This window comes from Nyctereutes procyonoides, unplaced genomic scaffold (genome assembly GCF_905146905.1).
Source record: "Nyctereutes procyonoides isolate TBG_1078 unplaced genomic scaffold, NYPRO_anot_genome, whole genome shotgun sequence".
Classification (NCBI taxonomy): domain Eukaryota; kingdom Metazoa; phylum Chordata; class Mammalia; order Carnivora; family Canidae; genus Nyctereutes; species Nyctereutes procyonoides.
This window is the reverse complement of record NW_026575139.1, coordinates 30,859,256-30,875,426: the sequence shown is the minus strand read 5'-3', so window position 1 is coordinate 30,875,426 and position 16,171 is coordinate 30,859,256. Positions and strand designations below refer to the sequence as shown.

Genomic DNA, 16,171 nt, shown 5'->3' with positions numbered 1-16,171 from the left:
CTTAGGAAGGCAACTGACAATATTTGTCAAATGCACATATCCTCTGACCCAGGGACATTCTAGACAAGATAATTCACTGCAGCATAACTTGTGGTGGTGAAAGATAGCAATGACATAAAATATCTAAGAGACTGGCTAAAAATTATGGCATATCTTTCACCATGGAATATTTTAATTACTGCTTTTGGCTTATGCAATAAAATAGCTCTGGAACTAAACACTAGAAATTGGTAGCATTGGTGGCCTCTGAGAGGGCACTGGGTTGAGGGGACAGGGAAGGGAGGACTTTTCACTTACTTTCTATACTTGATGAGTGTATAATCTACTTCTACCTACAAACCCAACTGAAGCAAAAAAGTTTTCTGGTGATAGAGAGTACACTAATAGTTTTGAACACATAAGAAACTTGAAATAAATCCTAACCAAAGAGTTATTATTAGTTATGATGGGAATCTTTCAAGAAAGTTCAAGAATTGAAGGCCATCTGAGCTCCCCCAACCATGGTTTCTCTTCAAACAGAAGACAAGGCAAAAAGGAACAGAAGGGTAAGAACAAGATATCACAAAAGTCATGAAGCCAAAAACCTGGTAGGACAGACACTTTATTGTGGCTTGCTTGTAGTAAACCCTTCAACATGTACTTTTTTTTTTTTTCCCCTGGAGACCACGGTGTGATGCTCAAAGGCCTTTAGCTTCATCTTATGTCAGCCTAGTCAATGGTTACCTATTTTACAGTTCAACTGGTTAGAAGAAAAAGAAAAATCTGGTCGTAACATCCCAAATTAAAGAGCTGCAAGATCTGCAACCCATTCATATAAAGTGCTTATGTTCAGTGCAAAGAGGGCAGGCAGACTCAGAAGGACAAGCAGATGCCAGGGAATGACATGCCTGGAAGACAGATGATTCTATGACCCAGAGAAGGAAAACCACTTCACTTGCTAAACTTCCCCCCAGGAGAGATCTGAAAATTCCTTTGCAGTCTTTCTTCTCTCTATAGGACCAAAGCTCTGAATCTGACAGATGCCCCTACTAGTTGCTTTTTTACTATCAAAAAACCTCATTCAGAAAGAAATCCATAGGGTCTAAGCACCAGACTTTGGCTTCCAGTTCCTCTTTGTCTCAGCAACAAATGTGAGGTCAAGAGACTGAGCTCCAGCTGGTGGGAGGCTCATAGCTGCAGAGCTTTCCTTAGGGCCCTCATTTGCAAATCCAAGTCACTGAGTATGACAGACCCTTTTAAAATCATATCTGGTGTGGGAACACAAGCCAGTGCCCAATTTTTGCCTGGTTTTCTATCAACTGGGAGGGACCTATTCATCATCTCCTTCTTCTTCTTCTTCTTCCTTTTTTTTTTTTTTTTTCTGATTCTTATCCATAGGCCCAACTGTTGACTCCCTCTGTGAAGACAAATACGTGTACTGCCTCAATGATCCTGGGCCACTTCATCTTCATCTTGTGGTCCTGCTGAGACTGTGAAGAAGCAGGAGAGAAGAAGTGGTTTCCTAACCATTTAAAAGGGGCACACATAGGACTGTCACTCAAATAGGCAGTCTGGCCATTTTTGTCCTAGGATCTTGGCTACCGGTTTTCTCCCCACTCTCAGAGAGCCACATTCTTTGTGGCAGGGATATCCACAGAAGCCAGCTCTGTGCTTGTCAGTAACCTCCCTGCATTCTTGTTTGGAGAGGTTCATCTTCCTCTCCCTGATGGATGGATGTAATGGTGCCCCGCCTGCTGGTCAGGGGGGGGTCTAGCCCCTCACTGTTTGCATCCACAGCTTTCAGATGCCAGCACCTGAGGATCCTTCTACTCAGGCTACCTTCCAAAGACTCCTGGTAACACCTTGTGCTTGTGACAGGACATACGTGGATGACTTTTATTCCATGGGTAGCACTTGCCCCAAGTCCATCTCTGAATTTTGGGAGAGGAAGGAAGAAAAAAGAGGCAATCCTTTTGGTGCTGCTCTAGAATTCTCTGTGAAACTTTTCTAGTTATGAGGAACTACTGAGCATCTCCACACGGAAGGAACTGTGTATAAACAGGATGACCCGGGTTAAGAACCAAAACGCAGGGAAGGTTTTCAGACGGGCAGAAGTCTAAAGTAAAGTGTCTCTTTTTGGTGGGGGAGAGTTTTGCTTGTTCAGAAATGCTTAGACGTAAACATGAGTGCACAGGAGTGTGCACACACACACACTCATTCTGAGGTAGAAAGAACTGGCCATCTCCAGACAAACACAGATTCCACAATTTTACAGAAACATGGCACTTGCGTGGCGTGAAAGGTCCTATCTTTGCCCAAGATGGCAAGTAGGGTCCAATCCAGCTCTTTCCGACCGGGGGCAGAGCCAAGGAAGTCCCAGTGCACAGGAGGAAAGAGGTAGAGGTTATCTCTGTCTCTCCACAGTACTTAGGCCCCACTGCCCAGTCACTTCCTGGAGCCTGAGCCGTGGGTACCTCGGGTGTGGCTTGTTAGAAGCCACTGGGCACAGATGTCTTGCACTACGGCATCCCCGCTGCTCTTGGCAGCCTGCTGCACCTGCTGAACCAGGACCGTGGCCCGTGAGTGCTCTTGCTTCACGGCAATCAGGTAGGCAGAACGCAGCTTGCAACACGTCAGGTAGGCCTGAACCTGGCAATCAGGTATAAGAGATAGCCAAAAAGAAATCATCACGGGTGATGAAGCAACAAACACAGAGCTGTGTCAGGGTTCACCAGATGAAAGATCAGTTCTCATTTACCAAATTAATGATTGGGTTCTTGTCTTTCATTACATTGTAGCAACTGAAATATTCTGGACATTAAGCCATTACACTGTGTTATTTTATAATCATTACAGATAATCTAAGAATTTCAAAAAGAAAGCAGGCAGGTGGGCAGAGTCTAGCCTCTGTCTATTCCTTCTGAGGGCTTCCTCTTTACTATCCTGGGCTCCCCAGCTTCTGCCTAGCTTCAGAGTCAACATTGTTCCTGAGTTTAAAAGTTGAAGAGTCATGAGTTTAAGATTTTGTAGTTGTCTGGGTGGTTATTTGATTGATGTCTCTTCCCTTGACTAGATTTTAAGCTCCATGAGGACAGGGATACTGTCTGCTTTTTCTACTTCTTGTACTTGTGGTACCTAGCGCATGGCCTAGTATGTGTTAGGTATTCAATAAATATGCATTAAGTGACTGACTGAATGGATGAATCATCATATCTCTATCTCTCTCTTACAATGGGCACACAGATTCCTGTTCCTTCACTATTTTTCTGTTTTACCTTGCTGTATTTAATCTTGTAACTGGAAATCCAGGGATGGACAAGCATACACACAATTAGAAAAGATCCAGTTTAAGGTCTAATCCCACGGTGACTTGACTTGTGCTGTTTGGATCAGAGGTGTCTCAGTTTTGGGTTTGAGGGGTGTCTCTTTCCCACTCTGGAGGCCCTCCATCTCACTAACCCCTGGCTTAGTGGAGACTAGAACCCATGCCTTCCCTAGCCCTGATCTCACCAGCACATCCCTGGTTTGTCAGTGTTCTAGGCCAGTTAACAGCAAGGCCCTCATGAGCTGCCTCAGAGTTTCCACCAGCAACTGCCTTTCTGCTGTGACAGTCCCTTCTGGTGGTTTAGAAGGAACTCTTCTCTCTTCATGTTTCAATCTTTGATCTTTTTTTTGTCTTGGTCCTTGGAGTCTTTCTATCCTAAGCTCAACTACAGATAATCTGCTAAAGCTAGATGTTGGATATTCTCTAAGCTTACTAAGTCATCAAGTCCTGCTGTCTGGATATCTACCTGCTGCCCCAGGATGCTTCCTATCACCCAGGCCTTCAGCTCTACTTAACATGCATGTGCGTTAAACATAATATCACAAGTTGGCAGCCAAAATTCCTGCCTAGAGGAGAGAGCATTTTGTCACAAAGTCTGTAATAGGAACTGAGTAAGGCTGATTTTTGGCAAGACCTTGTGGCCTGAGATCACTTAAGTAGTGCATGAAAACAGCTGCTGAGAGAAAAAGACCTGAAAAAGTAACAGCAACTGTCGAGATTTTAATGCATGTTTTTCTGAAAGACATGGCATGGCCTCTGTCTTGCAGTGGGGGAGGCTCACTGAGCCTTGTCCTGTAGCCTTGGAGAAGGACCACAGTGTGGGACACAGGGAACTGGGGTGTCTGGCTTGGCTGCTGGATCCTCATTATGATTCTGAGAAAGTAATTCTCTACAATTCACAATATCAAAATTCCATCCTTTCCATAGGAGGTCATCTGGATGGGGCATGCATAAACGAAGAAATGTTCAGAACATGTTCTCCCTAATTCCTTGAATGAAGGCCAGACAAATTCAGTCTGGGGATCAGCAATACTACCACGGGGAGCAGCTCTGTGGTTGTGTAAGAAGCCATGTGCCTGACATTAGTTTTCTTCACCAGGGACTGAGCTGCCAAATTTTCCCACTGCTAGTGGCCAGGGCAGTCTGGCTTGGTTTTCCTATGCCGCTGCTGGCCTATGGCTAGGCCCAAATAGGAGCAGCTGGGAGGATGTCTATTCTGGCTGGCACTCCCTGCAGAAGCACTGATTTCCTACTCAATAGGAAGAGCTCACTGACCTCAGGGAAGCAGCCTGCTCTGGAGAATGAAACACAGATGGGTATCTGTTGCTCAAGGGCTAGGTGCGGTTTTTTCCTTTCTGTACAGGGTATCCTTCCCCTCCAGGATAAAGAAATGCCTGCCCACTCTGAGAACCTCATTCAGTCAGTTAACCTGAAGACAGAAATGAAGGATTTCCTAGGGGTCTCTGAGAAAGCTCTGCATGGAAAGTGGACATAAAGAAGTGGGAAAGCAAGGGCTCATGAAGTCAGTGTTTGTGTGTGCTCCATCTGTTTTCTCTCTGCACCCCCACCCTCCACCTCTGAATAACAAAGAAGCTGAGATATAGGTTGAATGGAACCGTTTGTGGGGAGCAAGGGATAAAGGTGAAAAGGGAAGCCCGAGCTGCTGCTCATGAACATCACCAGGGTTTGGAGACAGTTCTGCTCACCTTGTTGTCATCACTGTGTATCGCCTGGATCAGACCCTCCAGCTCCTGTGCAGAACAGAAGCATTGGTTGTGAGAGGAGGAAGAGTCCCCAGCATGGGAGCTGAGGCCCAATGTGGCTTCAGCTTGCATGTTCTTTTTAACTCAACTTCTGCTATAAGAGCATCAAGGGAAATCCAATGATAACACTACACCTGGGAGTTTGAGGAAAAAGAACAACTCCTGAGAGGACTGTCCTTGGCCTTCACAAGTGGATATGGCTCTGTTTACCTCATAAAGAAGCCACGGGGGACAATTTCATAGGCAACATGCTCAAAGGCCATCTGCACACCCACCCTGACCTCCTCTACCATCACAGGGAGAAATTCAGATTGGTCTGTCCACAGGTACAGATGTTAGACAATGGATATTGAGGGACACCTTCTGGATATAGAGGTTATGACCATAAATTTTCCTTCCGGGGAAGAGTTGATTAAGGTGAGACCAATATTACAGAGGAGTCAGAAAGATAAAGGGATCTTGCAGAGTGTCAGTACATTATGAGTATATTACAGGGAACAGGAAAACCAAGAGGGGGATGTGAAGACAATGAAACAGATGGAGGAGCCAAGAGGTACAGAAGCGAGCGTACCTGGGGTGGAATTCTCTTGAATGCTTCCAAGCAGTTGAGAAGGATGGTGTCCCCATCACTTTTGGCTGCCATGCCTGACTCACTGACACACTTGAGCAATTGCTGGATTTCACTGTATTTCTCCCTCTCCACCAACTGCCGGGCAGCTCTGCAGTAGGTCGCAGCAGCATCCAGCTGGAAGTCCTAGAAGAGAACACAGGATGATGGGTTTAGGGGAGCAGGGGACATCAGCAGTAGGAAGGAAGGCAACATTTAAAAAAATCCCCACTATGCTTGGCGTAGATAAGCCATATTGGTTATAGTCATAGTAGAAAACATTCATATAACAAACAAAAACAAGCGAAAAGTTCCTCTTTGGAATTAGGCAGACATTTTAGGAAGCGACCAAAACAATCGTAACCTTGGTATCTAAAATGATATGTCTCACTCACTGTTGTGTCACTTTCTGAAAATATTTTTAATCAAATTCTCAAGGCTAGTTCATTCCTTTTTTCATGAGCCCCTTTGTCTTAGGAAAGGGATGGTGAGGGTTGGTATTGGCTGCTGTGGACTCTTGGTGCTCTATCAGCAGATGCCTTAGTATTTGGACAAACCAATTCACCAAAAGACTGATTTGCTAGAAACTACCAGTTTAAGAAACTACCACTTTAAACTCGATCTATGATAATCCTTGACAGAGTCTGAGAGGAGCTGTGGCTCTGCCTGTCCACCAGGGCAGCTTGGGTGTGGAGAGCTTTTTCCAACACTGGAATAGGTGGAAAAGAAAGGAATTAGTCCGGTCATTCATGAAGCCATTGATCCTCAAGACACATACAATGTATTCAGAATCCACCTGCCCAGAGTGATGGTTCTTAGGGTATCTATGTGGAACGGTCTAGTGGTCACTTTCTGAAAATATGGGGGGAGGGGGGCGGTGGTCTGGAGAAACTTTAAATCTTGTGGTGCCCTGCTCCACACTCTGCTCCAGTGTTCTTTTTTTGTTTGTTTGTTTGTTTTTTTTAAAGATTTTATTTATTTATTCATGAGAGACACAGAGAGATTGGCAGAGACATTGGCAGAGGGAGAAGCAGGCTCCCTGCAAGGAGCCTGATGCGGGACTAAATCACTGATCCTGGGATCATGCCAAGAGCCAAAGGCAGACGTTCAACCACTGAGCCACCCTGGTGTCCCACACCGGTGTCCTCTTGCCACAGGCAACACAAGGTACGCCTTGAGCCAGCTCCTAGGCAGATGGATGGAGGGGCAGTCCATTCTGCCAGTGGCCCTTCCTGTTGCACAGGACCCCCCCCCCCCCATTCCCTGCCACATCCTTCAGCCATGCTCCCCTCAGAGGGAAACAGCTGTGGGGAGCTGTCCTAGACCTGGTTTCAGGTATTTATTTGATAGCTTTTGATGAACCTGTCATCGGTTACTTGGCTTTTGGCAAAGTGTCCCAGAATCCTGAATCTGACACAGTCTGTAAATAGCCACCCTGACTTCTTTAGTTTGTATATATACATAAATCTGCTACCCTTGGGATAAAGGTTTTCTGAAGGATAGTCTCTCATGGAACTGCACTCAGGTCCTGATTGCCCTCAGCATAATCCTGAGTGACTCATGTCATACCTGCAGAACACGGAATGCAATTCCAAAACCATCTTCCACATTCTTCCCTCCTAGCATGACCTGAAAAGGAGAGTAAAATGTGCTTAAAGAAGCAATAATTATGGAGTAGCCCTTCTATCAAGGAAGAGGGCCCCCTTTATTCAACAAATATTTGTTGAGACTCGACTAAGTACCAGGCACTGGGGATACAAGAGTAATCAAAATGGACTTGATCTCCAGCCTCTTTTGGCTCACATTCTAGTGGGAAGGCAGACTTCAAATGAACAACTGAAATACTAGCTAGATGATTACAATCATGATAAGCTTCTGAAAGATAAGAGCAGTCTGTCAGAGGTCTAAAACATTTGTATGTACCTTGCAGGCAACATCCATTTTCATGTGGTTATTTCCAAAGAGAGTGGGTAGAGGCAAGGTGGTGATTTGAGAGGTCCCAGCACTTTCGCACCGATGTAAGAACCTGGTCACTTCCATCTGCAGCTGAAGTGTGTTCATGTGCCTATGGGGACGAGAGATGAGCGATCTAGCTTCCTAAGGCACTTCAGGAGTGATTAGGGCCATGAGAAATCATGTTAAGATGGCATGGGAAAAGGCAAAAGAAATGATATGGAGGGAGAAGCGATCCAAAATACCCTCTGAGAAGTTACAACAAGACGAAAAGGGTGATCTGGTGCCCTGTACAGAGGTGCCTCAGCGGGGTTATAGCTGCTCTGTGGAACTGGATGAAAACTCTGGTCCCTGAGTCAGTATTTACAAAGCACCTAGGTGCTGCAGATAACAACAGAGGTCAAGAGGGACACGAACCCTGCCCTCACAGTTCATAGGCTAGAGGACAGATGAATAATGAATGAACGCTTAAAATATTTAGTGACTGAGCCTATGGAGGCAATAAAGGCGAGGTGCAGCATTTACTTTAAATGTCGTATTGTAAGCAGAGAGTGAAAGGACGAACCAGCATGAAGACTGAGAGAAGGGAAGGGCTTGGTGTATGGAGGAGCCCAAGGAGGCCAGTGTGACTGCTGCTCAGCAAGGGAGAAGGGAGGAGTGTGAGAGGAAGATGGAGACAGGGACAGGCCAACAATCTCGCAGGATCTCTTTTTCCTGCCTACTGGAAGGGGTCTGATCTCAATACTTCCCCTGCTCTCCTCTCTGCAAGCTCCTTTGTAGGCTCTCCAGACTTGTACTGGCCACTGTTGCTCAGGAATGACTCCCTTTAGATGTGTTCTCTTTCAAGGGTTCAGGAATGGACAAGCGCAGCTTCATCATCAATAGACACTCTATTCCAGCCCTTCTGCCCACCCTGTTTCCTGAGCCTTGGGCTACCTTGACACATCAGCGGCAGTCATCTTTTTTTGGAAGAAGGTGGTTTTCTTCCTTCTGGTACCGCGGGAGGTATCTTGGAGGTAGATCTTCAGGTGGTCCTTGGCCTTAAGCAGCCATGAGAGCTTCTCTCCCAGTTCTGTGTAAGTCTTTGCTTTGTGACTGAAGAATCGGATACAGGTCATGGCGGCCCGGACTTGGTCCTAGAAGAGGAAAATGAATGTTCAGGTCAAATGAGTTCAGGGATATTGGAGGGTATGGGTGTGAGGAGGATTCTGACCTGATTTCCACCCATGAAGCTGCACAACACTCACTCCCATCACTAGCTGCGCAACTCTTTTGTGTTAGTTACTCTTAAGCCCAAGGGATCCTAAAGCAAACCAACTGGCTGAACTCCTGGGAAGGACTTTATTCCACCAGAGTGTCTCTCATGAATAAATAAAAATCTAAAAAAAAAAAAAAAAAAAAAAGTTAAAAAAATCAGGAGCCCTGGTGGCTCAGCGGTTTAGTGCTGCCTTTGGCCCAGGGCCTGATCCTGGAGACCCAGGATCGAGTCCCATGTCAGGCTTCCTGCATGGAGCCTGCTTCTCCCTCTGCCTGTGTCTCTGCCTCACTCTCTGTGTCTCTCATGAATAAATAAATAAAAATCTAAAAAAAAAAAAAATGTTATTCCACCACAGAAGAGATCTTCAAAAAGGATACTTCTGATTCTCCATTCAGCTCGGCTTCACTCTCACTTTGGTTCATTTTTTCTGTAATTTAGGGTTTGCAATCCTTGGACAGACTGGGGGAAACTTATTTCCTCTCCCTTCATATATTTTCTCTAAAAACATTTCTCCATCATTCCTTATGAATTCTGCATTTATGCTTCTTGCTCATCTTGAAATCACCACAGATCTTTTTTTCATCTTCCTTGAATTCCGAAGAATGTCATTACAGACAAGGTTAAGGTTTGCCTCTTTAGGATGAGGATGGAATTCCTAATATTATTTAACAATGCTAGAGAGCCACATGGATTTGTTCTAGGGTTGGTCAAATAGTGAGGCCAAATGACAGTCTTGTTCTCTCATCCTGCACAGTCTCCCTGTATGGCAAGGCATCATCAACAGAAGTAGAGGGCAAGAAGGGGCTATTACCTTCATAAACTGCTGCAGTTCGTATAGAATGTGGTAGTAGTTCTTCTTCTGTAAATGTTGGCAGGCAGCTATCAAGTACTTTCCCCAGCTCTCTAAGGTTGGATCAATGGATTCTAGTAAGTTCTCCAAAGTATGTAGCTTCCCACTTTTATAGCTTGGCTGGAAAATGCCTTCTATGAAGATTTCTGGAGGACTCTCCTGGAACAGGGCAAGGCAAAAAGTCAAGTCTTGAGCCTGGTTCTGGCACTGTCTGGGACCCACCCTGGATTTCCTTCCACTCATACACCTTTGGCTTTCTCCTATAGTGGTGGTGCTTCTCACGTGTCACAGATAACTTTGAGAATCCCACTCTAGTGACTGCTCCACTTCTCTCCTTCCCTGAGTAGAAAAGCTCCTTGACAAAGTTATCTACACTCCCTGTCTCCAATTTCTCTCCTGTGCTTGTCTCTTAAACCCATTCTTATCTAGCTTTTGTACCCACCACTCCACTGAAAGTGCCCTGTAAATCACCAATGACCTCTAATTGTTAAATCTAAAATCTCTGTCTTGTTTTCCATCTGAACTATCAATTGCTTTTAATACAGCTGATGGTTTCCTCCTCCTTGGAAAATTTTTCTTTATTTGGCTTCTATAACACCAGCCTCTCCCAGTTTTCTTTCTACTTTTCCAGCTATTCCTTCTCAACCTTCTTTGCTGATTCCTCCTAATTTCCTCAGGGCTTAGCAGGAACCTGTTCTCTTTTCTTTCTATACTCACTCTTCTGGGGATTTCATAAAATCTCATGGCTTTAAATCTATTTGCTGATTATATCTAGATCCCGATATCCAGCCCGTACATTCCTCCTGAACTCCAGAAGTAGATATCCAACTTATATCCAATTGCCTACTCAAAATGTCCTCTTGGATGTCTAGTACACTTAATACACCCAAAACTACATGCCTGGTTGTTTCTGCCAAATCCGTTTTTGATCGTCTTCCCCTTCTCAGATGGCAATTTTGTTTTTCTAGTTGTTCAGGTAAAAAAACCTAGTCAAATCTGTTGCTCCTGCCTCAGCACCCAATGTCACATGCATTAGCAATTCTACTGGCTCTACCATCAAAATACACACAGAATCTGCATCTACCCAGCCACTTCTCACTACCTCAATGTACCACTGTGACCAAGTCATCATAACCTTTATCCACTTGCCTGGATATTTGCTATAGCCTCTTCCCTTGTCTACTACCTTCTGCTCCTGTCTCTTTTCTCTAATGCTAACCAATCAACCTGAGTGATTTTGGTAAAACCTAAGTCACATCATGTTATTCCTCTGCTCAAAATCTTCCAATGGTTTTCCTCACTCAACACAAAGCCCAAGCCCTCATAATGTCTACAAGGCCTATATATGATCCTCATATGATTGGGCCTATTACCTTTCTGACCTTATTTACTCCTACGCTTTTCCCAACCCACTCTGCTCAAGCCACCTTGGCCCTTGCACTTGCTACTCCCTCAGCCTATGCTTCCTCTGTAACGTTTCTTTTTTTTTTTTTAATAGAAATTTGGAGCAAGTCTCCCCACTACAAATTGTAGGGAAGATTGATTGATTGATTGATTGATTTTTAAATTCATGAGAGACATAGAGAGAGGCAGAGACATAGAGGAGAAGTAGGCTCCTCACAGGGAGCCCGATGTGGGACCCGATCCCAGGACCCCGGGATTATGACCTGAGCCAAAGGCAGATGCTCAACCGCTGAGCCACCAAGCCATCCCCTCCATAATCTGTATGGCTTACTCTCCACCTCCTTTAGTCCTTTACTGTTTGTCATCTTCCCTGGGCATCTTTTCTAAAACTGCCCAATCCATTCCTGCCCTCTACTCTGCTTTTTCTTCTTACTTATCTATAATTATGGATTTTATTTACCTTGCTTATTGTCTGCCTCCCTACTATAATGTAAGTTTTATGAGGGCAGATATTTTTGTCTATTTTTTTTTTCACAGTGCCCAGAATACTCTTTGGCTATTTAATAAGTATTTCTTGGATGAATAAGTGTTAAACAGTATGGACCAACTCCTCAGGAAGGTGCACACACATACTAATATCCTCCCTTCTGAAGCTCATTCATAGTTCAGAGACCCTGTGTCATAAACCTGCATTCCACAGTCACAGAAAAAAAAAAATAATCTGGGCATTTAGACTACAGGCTATGAATAATGGAGGGTAAAGAATGGCCATAAACTCATGTTAGTATAACCATGTTGGCCTTGTAACGCTGGGTACAAGCTGTTTAGAACTGGAGTAGTTCTCAGCTTTGACAATATCCTTTGTGGGTGAGGACTCCTTTCCCAATTCTGGCTGTTTCTAACTCAGAAACCTAGACCTAATCGAAAAGTTTTAGAATAAACTTTAAAAGGCAGAGGAATCAGCTCCATAGGAAAGGTGGAGGTTCTCAGAAGAGCTATACATTAAGAACTTCCATTTCATCTATTTACCTACTTGCTCCTTCATTTATACCTGGCACTAGGTCAGGCATCTGAAGACATACAGAAATAATATATAAGCTTTCTTGGTCCAGAAAGGATGACACAGTTGTAAACAGCTGCAAGGCAGTGGGATAAATGCAATAACAGAGCTGTATTCTAGGTACAGCGGTGGTATATAGAAGAGCTGACTAATGTAGCTTGTGCATTCTATGAATGCTCAACAGAGAGGGTCTGAAAGGATAAACAGGAGTTTTCAAAGAAAACAAAGAGGGGCAGGGTATTCTAGATTAGGGGGAACAGCACATGCAGATTCATGGAAGTAACAGATTACAAGGTACAATCAAGAAAATTTAAATAATTTGATGTCTGGAATGTAGGGCATATATAGGGCTTGTGGTGAAAATAAACTGGAGAAATAAGGGGGCCTGATCTTGGTGGGTCCTATATGCATGCTAAGGAATCTGGACTTCCTCTTGTGGCCATGGGATCTTCTGAGGGTCTTTCAGAGAGGGGAATAACATGAACTATTAATAACATAAAGCATGTATTATGTTTTAGAAAGCTTACTCTGGGGCAGCCTGGCAGGTAAAGGGGTGAAAAAGGCAGGGAAAGAGGCTAGCAACAGAACACCTTCCAGGCTCTAGCCATTCAACTGTCGTTTTCACAATATGTTTTCTATTGTTCCCTACCTGCTTGAGAATTAAGATACTGCAGTTCAAGGGTAACTATGATTATAGAAGATAAAAATAAGGCTTCTTTCCTCGCTCTGACAAATGGAAAGCAGGGTAATGCTGTTGTCAGCTTATACCAAGATAAGTAAGTAAGTAAGCTGCTTAACTCTCTGGTCAACAGAAGAAACAGAACTGGTTGATTTCCACTCTCAAATTGTGCTTGGGGGAAACTGTTTTACCCCCAAACTTATTCGGAAACAGAGGAAAAGGAAAAAAATTAGCAGTTAAACTCTAAATAATATAACTCTTACTTTATTTTTGAAACCTTGTTAGTAGCTACCCTGTAGGGATACGGTTATCATGACTGTGAACAGCTGACTTCACTTGAAGCAATCCTAGAAGATATGTACCTTTGTAAACTTTCATTGGCTGCCATTTTGAGTCAGGGTGGCCTACTGAAATTAAAAGTATTGAACTCCTTTAATTTAAATTAAGTTAAATTAAGCTAAATTTCCTGAACTTTGGTATAGATTAGCAAGTTTCTCAGAAAGTGTTCGTGGACCGTTCCAATAAAAGTGAATGCCAAAGGGTCATGGTGAAAGAGAGTCCTGATTTTGCTTAATAATGGCTCCAAAGAATTAATGCACTTCAGTGGTGCCTTTGCCTCCAGTGGGAAGAGAACAGAGGATATCAGAAGGAAAAAAGGAGAGATACTCTTCTTCTCTTAGATTTTGGGGCCCAAATATAGGATCATGTGTATTTCCTGGCCCTTGTGACAACTCTGAGTGGACTAGCAGCTGTATCAGCAATGGGACATGGTCCCAGGGCAGGTGAGAGATGTGTGGAAACAGAGCAGTACAGCAATTTGTTCAAGGTCACACCACTCATACCAATCACCTCTTCCAGAGACCATGCTCTCAACTATTATTTCATTCTGCTGTATGTTTTGACAAAAGGGATGAAGTTTGTCATCGCCAATTAGTAGGGGAATCTGGACTCAGGTTAAGACTTGTTGCATGCATATCAAATCATAATTTAGGTGATAGAATTTTCCATTTTGACCTGACTCTGCCAGAGATCTCATAGCTCAACACTGGGTTAAATTTCAGGGGGTTACTGCCTCCAGTTAAAGCTGAGTGGGCCGAACTAGGTGGGCAAAGTGGGCACTGCTCTTTGAGAGGGAGGTGTGTCTCACCTTGTTGAGGAGGTGGAGCAAGGCTTCCCGCAGGCAGCTATGCCTCATGTAGAAGCTGATGATGGCTAGATTGGTGCTATAGTTATGCAGGTAGAAGAGGCATTCTTGGTAGTAGGTGTTGTTCATGATCTTCCCTTCAGGAATCACCTCCAGAGAGAGGCTCTGGGTCCGCAGGGTAGCTTCCAGTTCTTTCAAGGTAGCAAAGTAATCATCATCTTGCTGACAAGAAAAAAGAGTGCAAAGAAAAATAAAATCCAGTAAATTCTCAGCAGCCTCTGAGAATACCATTTTCAAAGAATATTTAGGAATGTGGAAGTAGGCTTACAATACTGTTTTAAAGACAGAAAAACAGGCAGGACACAACATTCTCAATATTATAATATTGTATAACACCAATTTCATTCAAAAGCATAACATAGAAAATTCACCAAAGTCTAAACATTACTTGTCATTTTTATCATTAAAAAAATATTTCTCTGTAGTTTGCTTTTTCTTTTTTGATTGACTCTGTATTACTTACCTAATCATCCACAGTTACTTATTTAATTATGTATAATGGAAAGAACAAAATCTAAGTCTGGCAGCTCTGAGCCAGGACAGCTCTGAGTGAGGACTAAAACTATAAGCTGAGTGGAAGCTGATCCTTTTCTCCAGGTCATTACTGCTCCTGGGCCTTCCTCCCTGAACTGACCCTCCCCCTGCTGTGTTCTTACCAAGGATAAGAGTGGCCTCACTGTGGACTCCAGGTACTCAACCACATCCTGTACCAGTCTTGAGCCATGACTTAGCTGATTGAGGTCAAAAGGAGGCTTCAGACAGCGACTGAACTTCTCTCGTGCAGCAGTGAGGTTTCCAGCTTTGAGGCAGGCCATGCCCCAAGCATGCCATGCTCCAGTGGGATCGAGGCCAGTCTTTGTGGAGATCTGGAAGAAAAATTGCTCCTTTTAGTGAGACGTACCTAAATCCAGGCCAAAAGTCCCAAAGACCTATTCTTTCCCATTGTTGCCAGTTGTCTTCCTTTCCCATCACCCCACCTGCCATTATTGCCAACTGGTGAACTTGTCATGCCCTAGATACTCCCCCATGGCCATGGACAACTGAGAGATGACAATACCTGTGTGCAAGGTTAGAAAAAGGCAACTCATTACAGTTGCGTAGAAGTAAGCTTTGTCTTTGTCTCACCTCAACACCCAGTTGGTAGTACTCAGCTTCCAAAAGCTGGTTCCTTAGCCTGGTTACTGCAGCCGGCTGCAGGATCTGATCCAGAGGTGGCACGTGGCGATAGGAAGCAGCAACTAAGATATTTAGCACATCCACCTTGCTGATGTAGCTACAGGGAGGAAACGGGCAAGGCAATGAGGCTCCACAGAGTCAGTAAAAAGAGTTGTTGCTTAAAAGTTTTCTATTTCAATTCCAGTGTGAAATGTGAAAATGAGAATTGAGAGGTACATAAACACAGAGAAGGCTCTGGAGTCAGACTGAGTCTCAACTCCGTCACTTAGTAGCTTTATGACCTTGGGCAAGTTAGTTAACTCTTCTCTGACTTGATTTACTCATCTGTAAAATGAATATACAGAGTATTTTAAGGATAAAATGAAATAGTTTGAGTAAGAGGGCTTAGGATTGAGTCTAGATTTTTTAAGTACTCATTAAATATTAGTTATTAATACTCAAAGTAGGGATACTCACAAATTACCCACTTGCTTTTTGGTTCTTTAGAAACCTGTATGCTTGGGAGAAAGCACAGAGACTAGACCTGCACTTCTAGTCAGCCTAGAGGTCACATCATTACCATTCCCTGCAGGTGCTGATGGGCAATCACTTAGATTCTAGTCTCCTGGACTTGACATCATCTCCCTGCACTAAGGATGGGCCCTTGCTACAGTCCACTAGCATTGCCACCTTTGATCTTACTCTTGACACCTGGTGACTGCAAAAACCTCACAGCAACAGAGAGCCTAGAGAACTGGGTCATTTTGTCTAGTGCTGCTTGAAACAGTCCCACACTCAAAGTTCTTGAATATAATTGTACGTAATACAATTACAATATATACTACACAGTAAATAAATTATGCAGTGTATGTTATATACAGTTGTATATAATTCTAGCAAAAAAAAAAAAAAAAAAAAAAGACCTGTGGATCCT

At 43.8% G+C, this 16,171-nt stretch overlaps 1 protein-coding gene across 2 annotated transcripts in view; it reads right to left on the bottom strand.

The window, feature by feature from the left end:
* Positions 1-583: 583 nt before the first annotated feature.
* ZFYVE26 (zinc finger FYVE-type containing 26) overlaps positions 584-16,171 on the bottom strand; it is a 62,626-nt gene continuing 47,038 nt past the window's right edge. For both annotated transcript variants that reach the window (XM_055304013.1, XM_055304014.1), the window contains 10 exons: positions 15,208-15,355; positions 14,739-14,948; positions 14,026-14,244; positions 9,697-9,894; positions 8,564-8,763; positions 7,598-7,739; positions 7,244-7,303; positions 5,639-5,821; positions 5,011-5,055; positions 584-2,628 (listed from right to left, as the gene is read on the bottom strand). In XM_055304013.1, the coding sequence (XP_055159988.1) occupies positions 2,425-2,628; positions 5,011-5,055; positions 5,639-5,821; positions 7,244-7,303; positions 7,598-7,739; positions 8,564-8,763; positions 9,697-9,894; positions 14,026-14,244; positions 14,739-14,948; positions 15,208-15,355 (1,609 nt within the window). In that variant the 3' untranslated portion in view covers positions 584-2,424. The remainder of the gene's footprint in view (positions 2,629-5,010; positions 5,056-5,638; positions 5,822-7,243; positions 7,304-7,597; positions 7,740-8,563; positions 8,764-9,696; positions 9,895-14,025; positions 14,245-14,738; positions 14,949-15,207; positions 15,356-16,171) is intronic.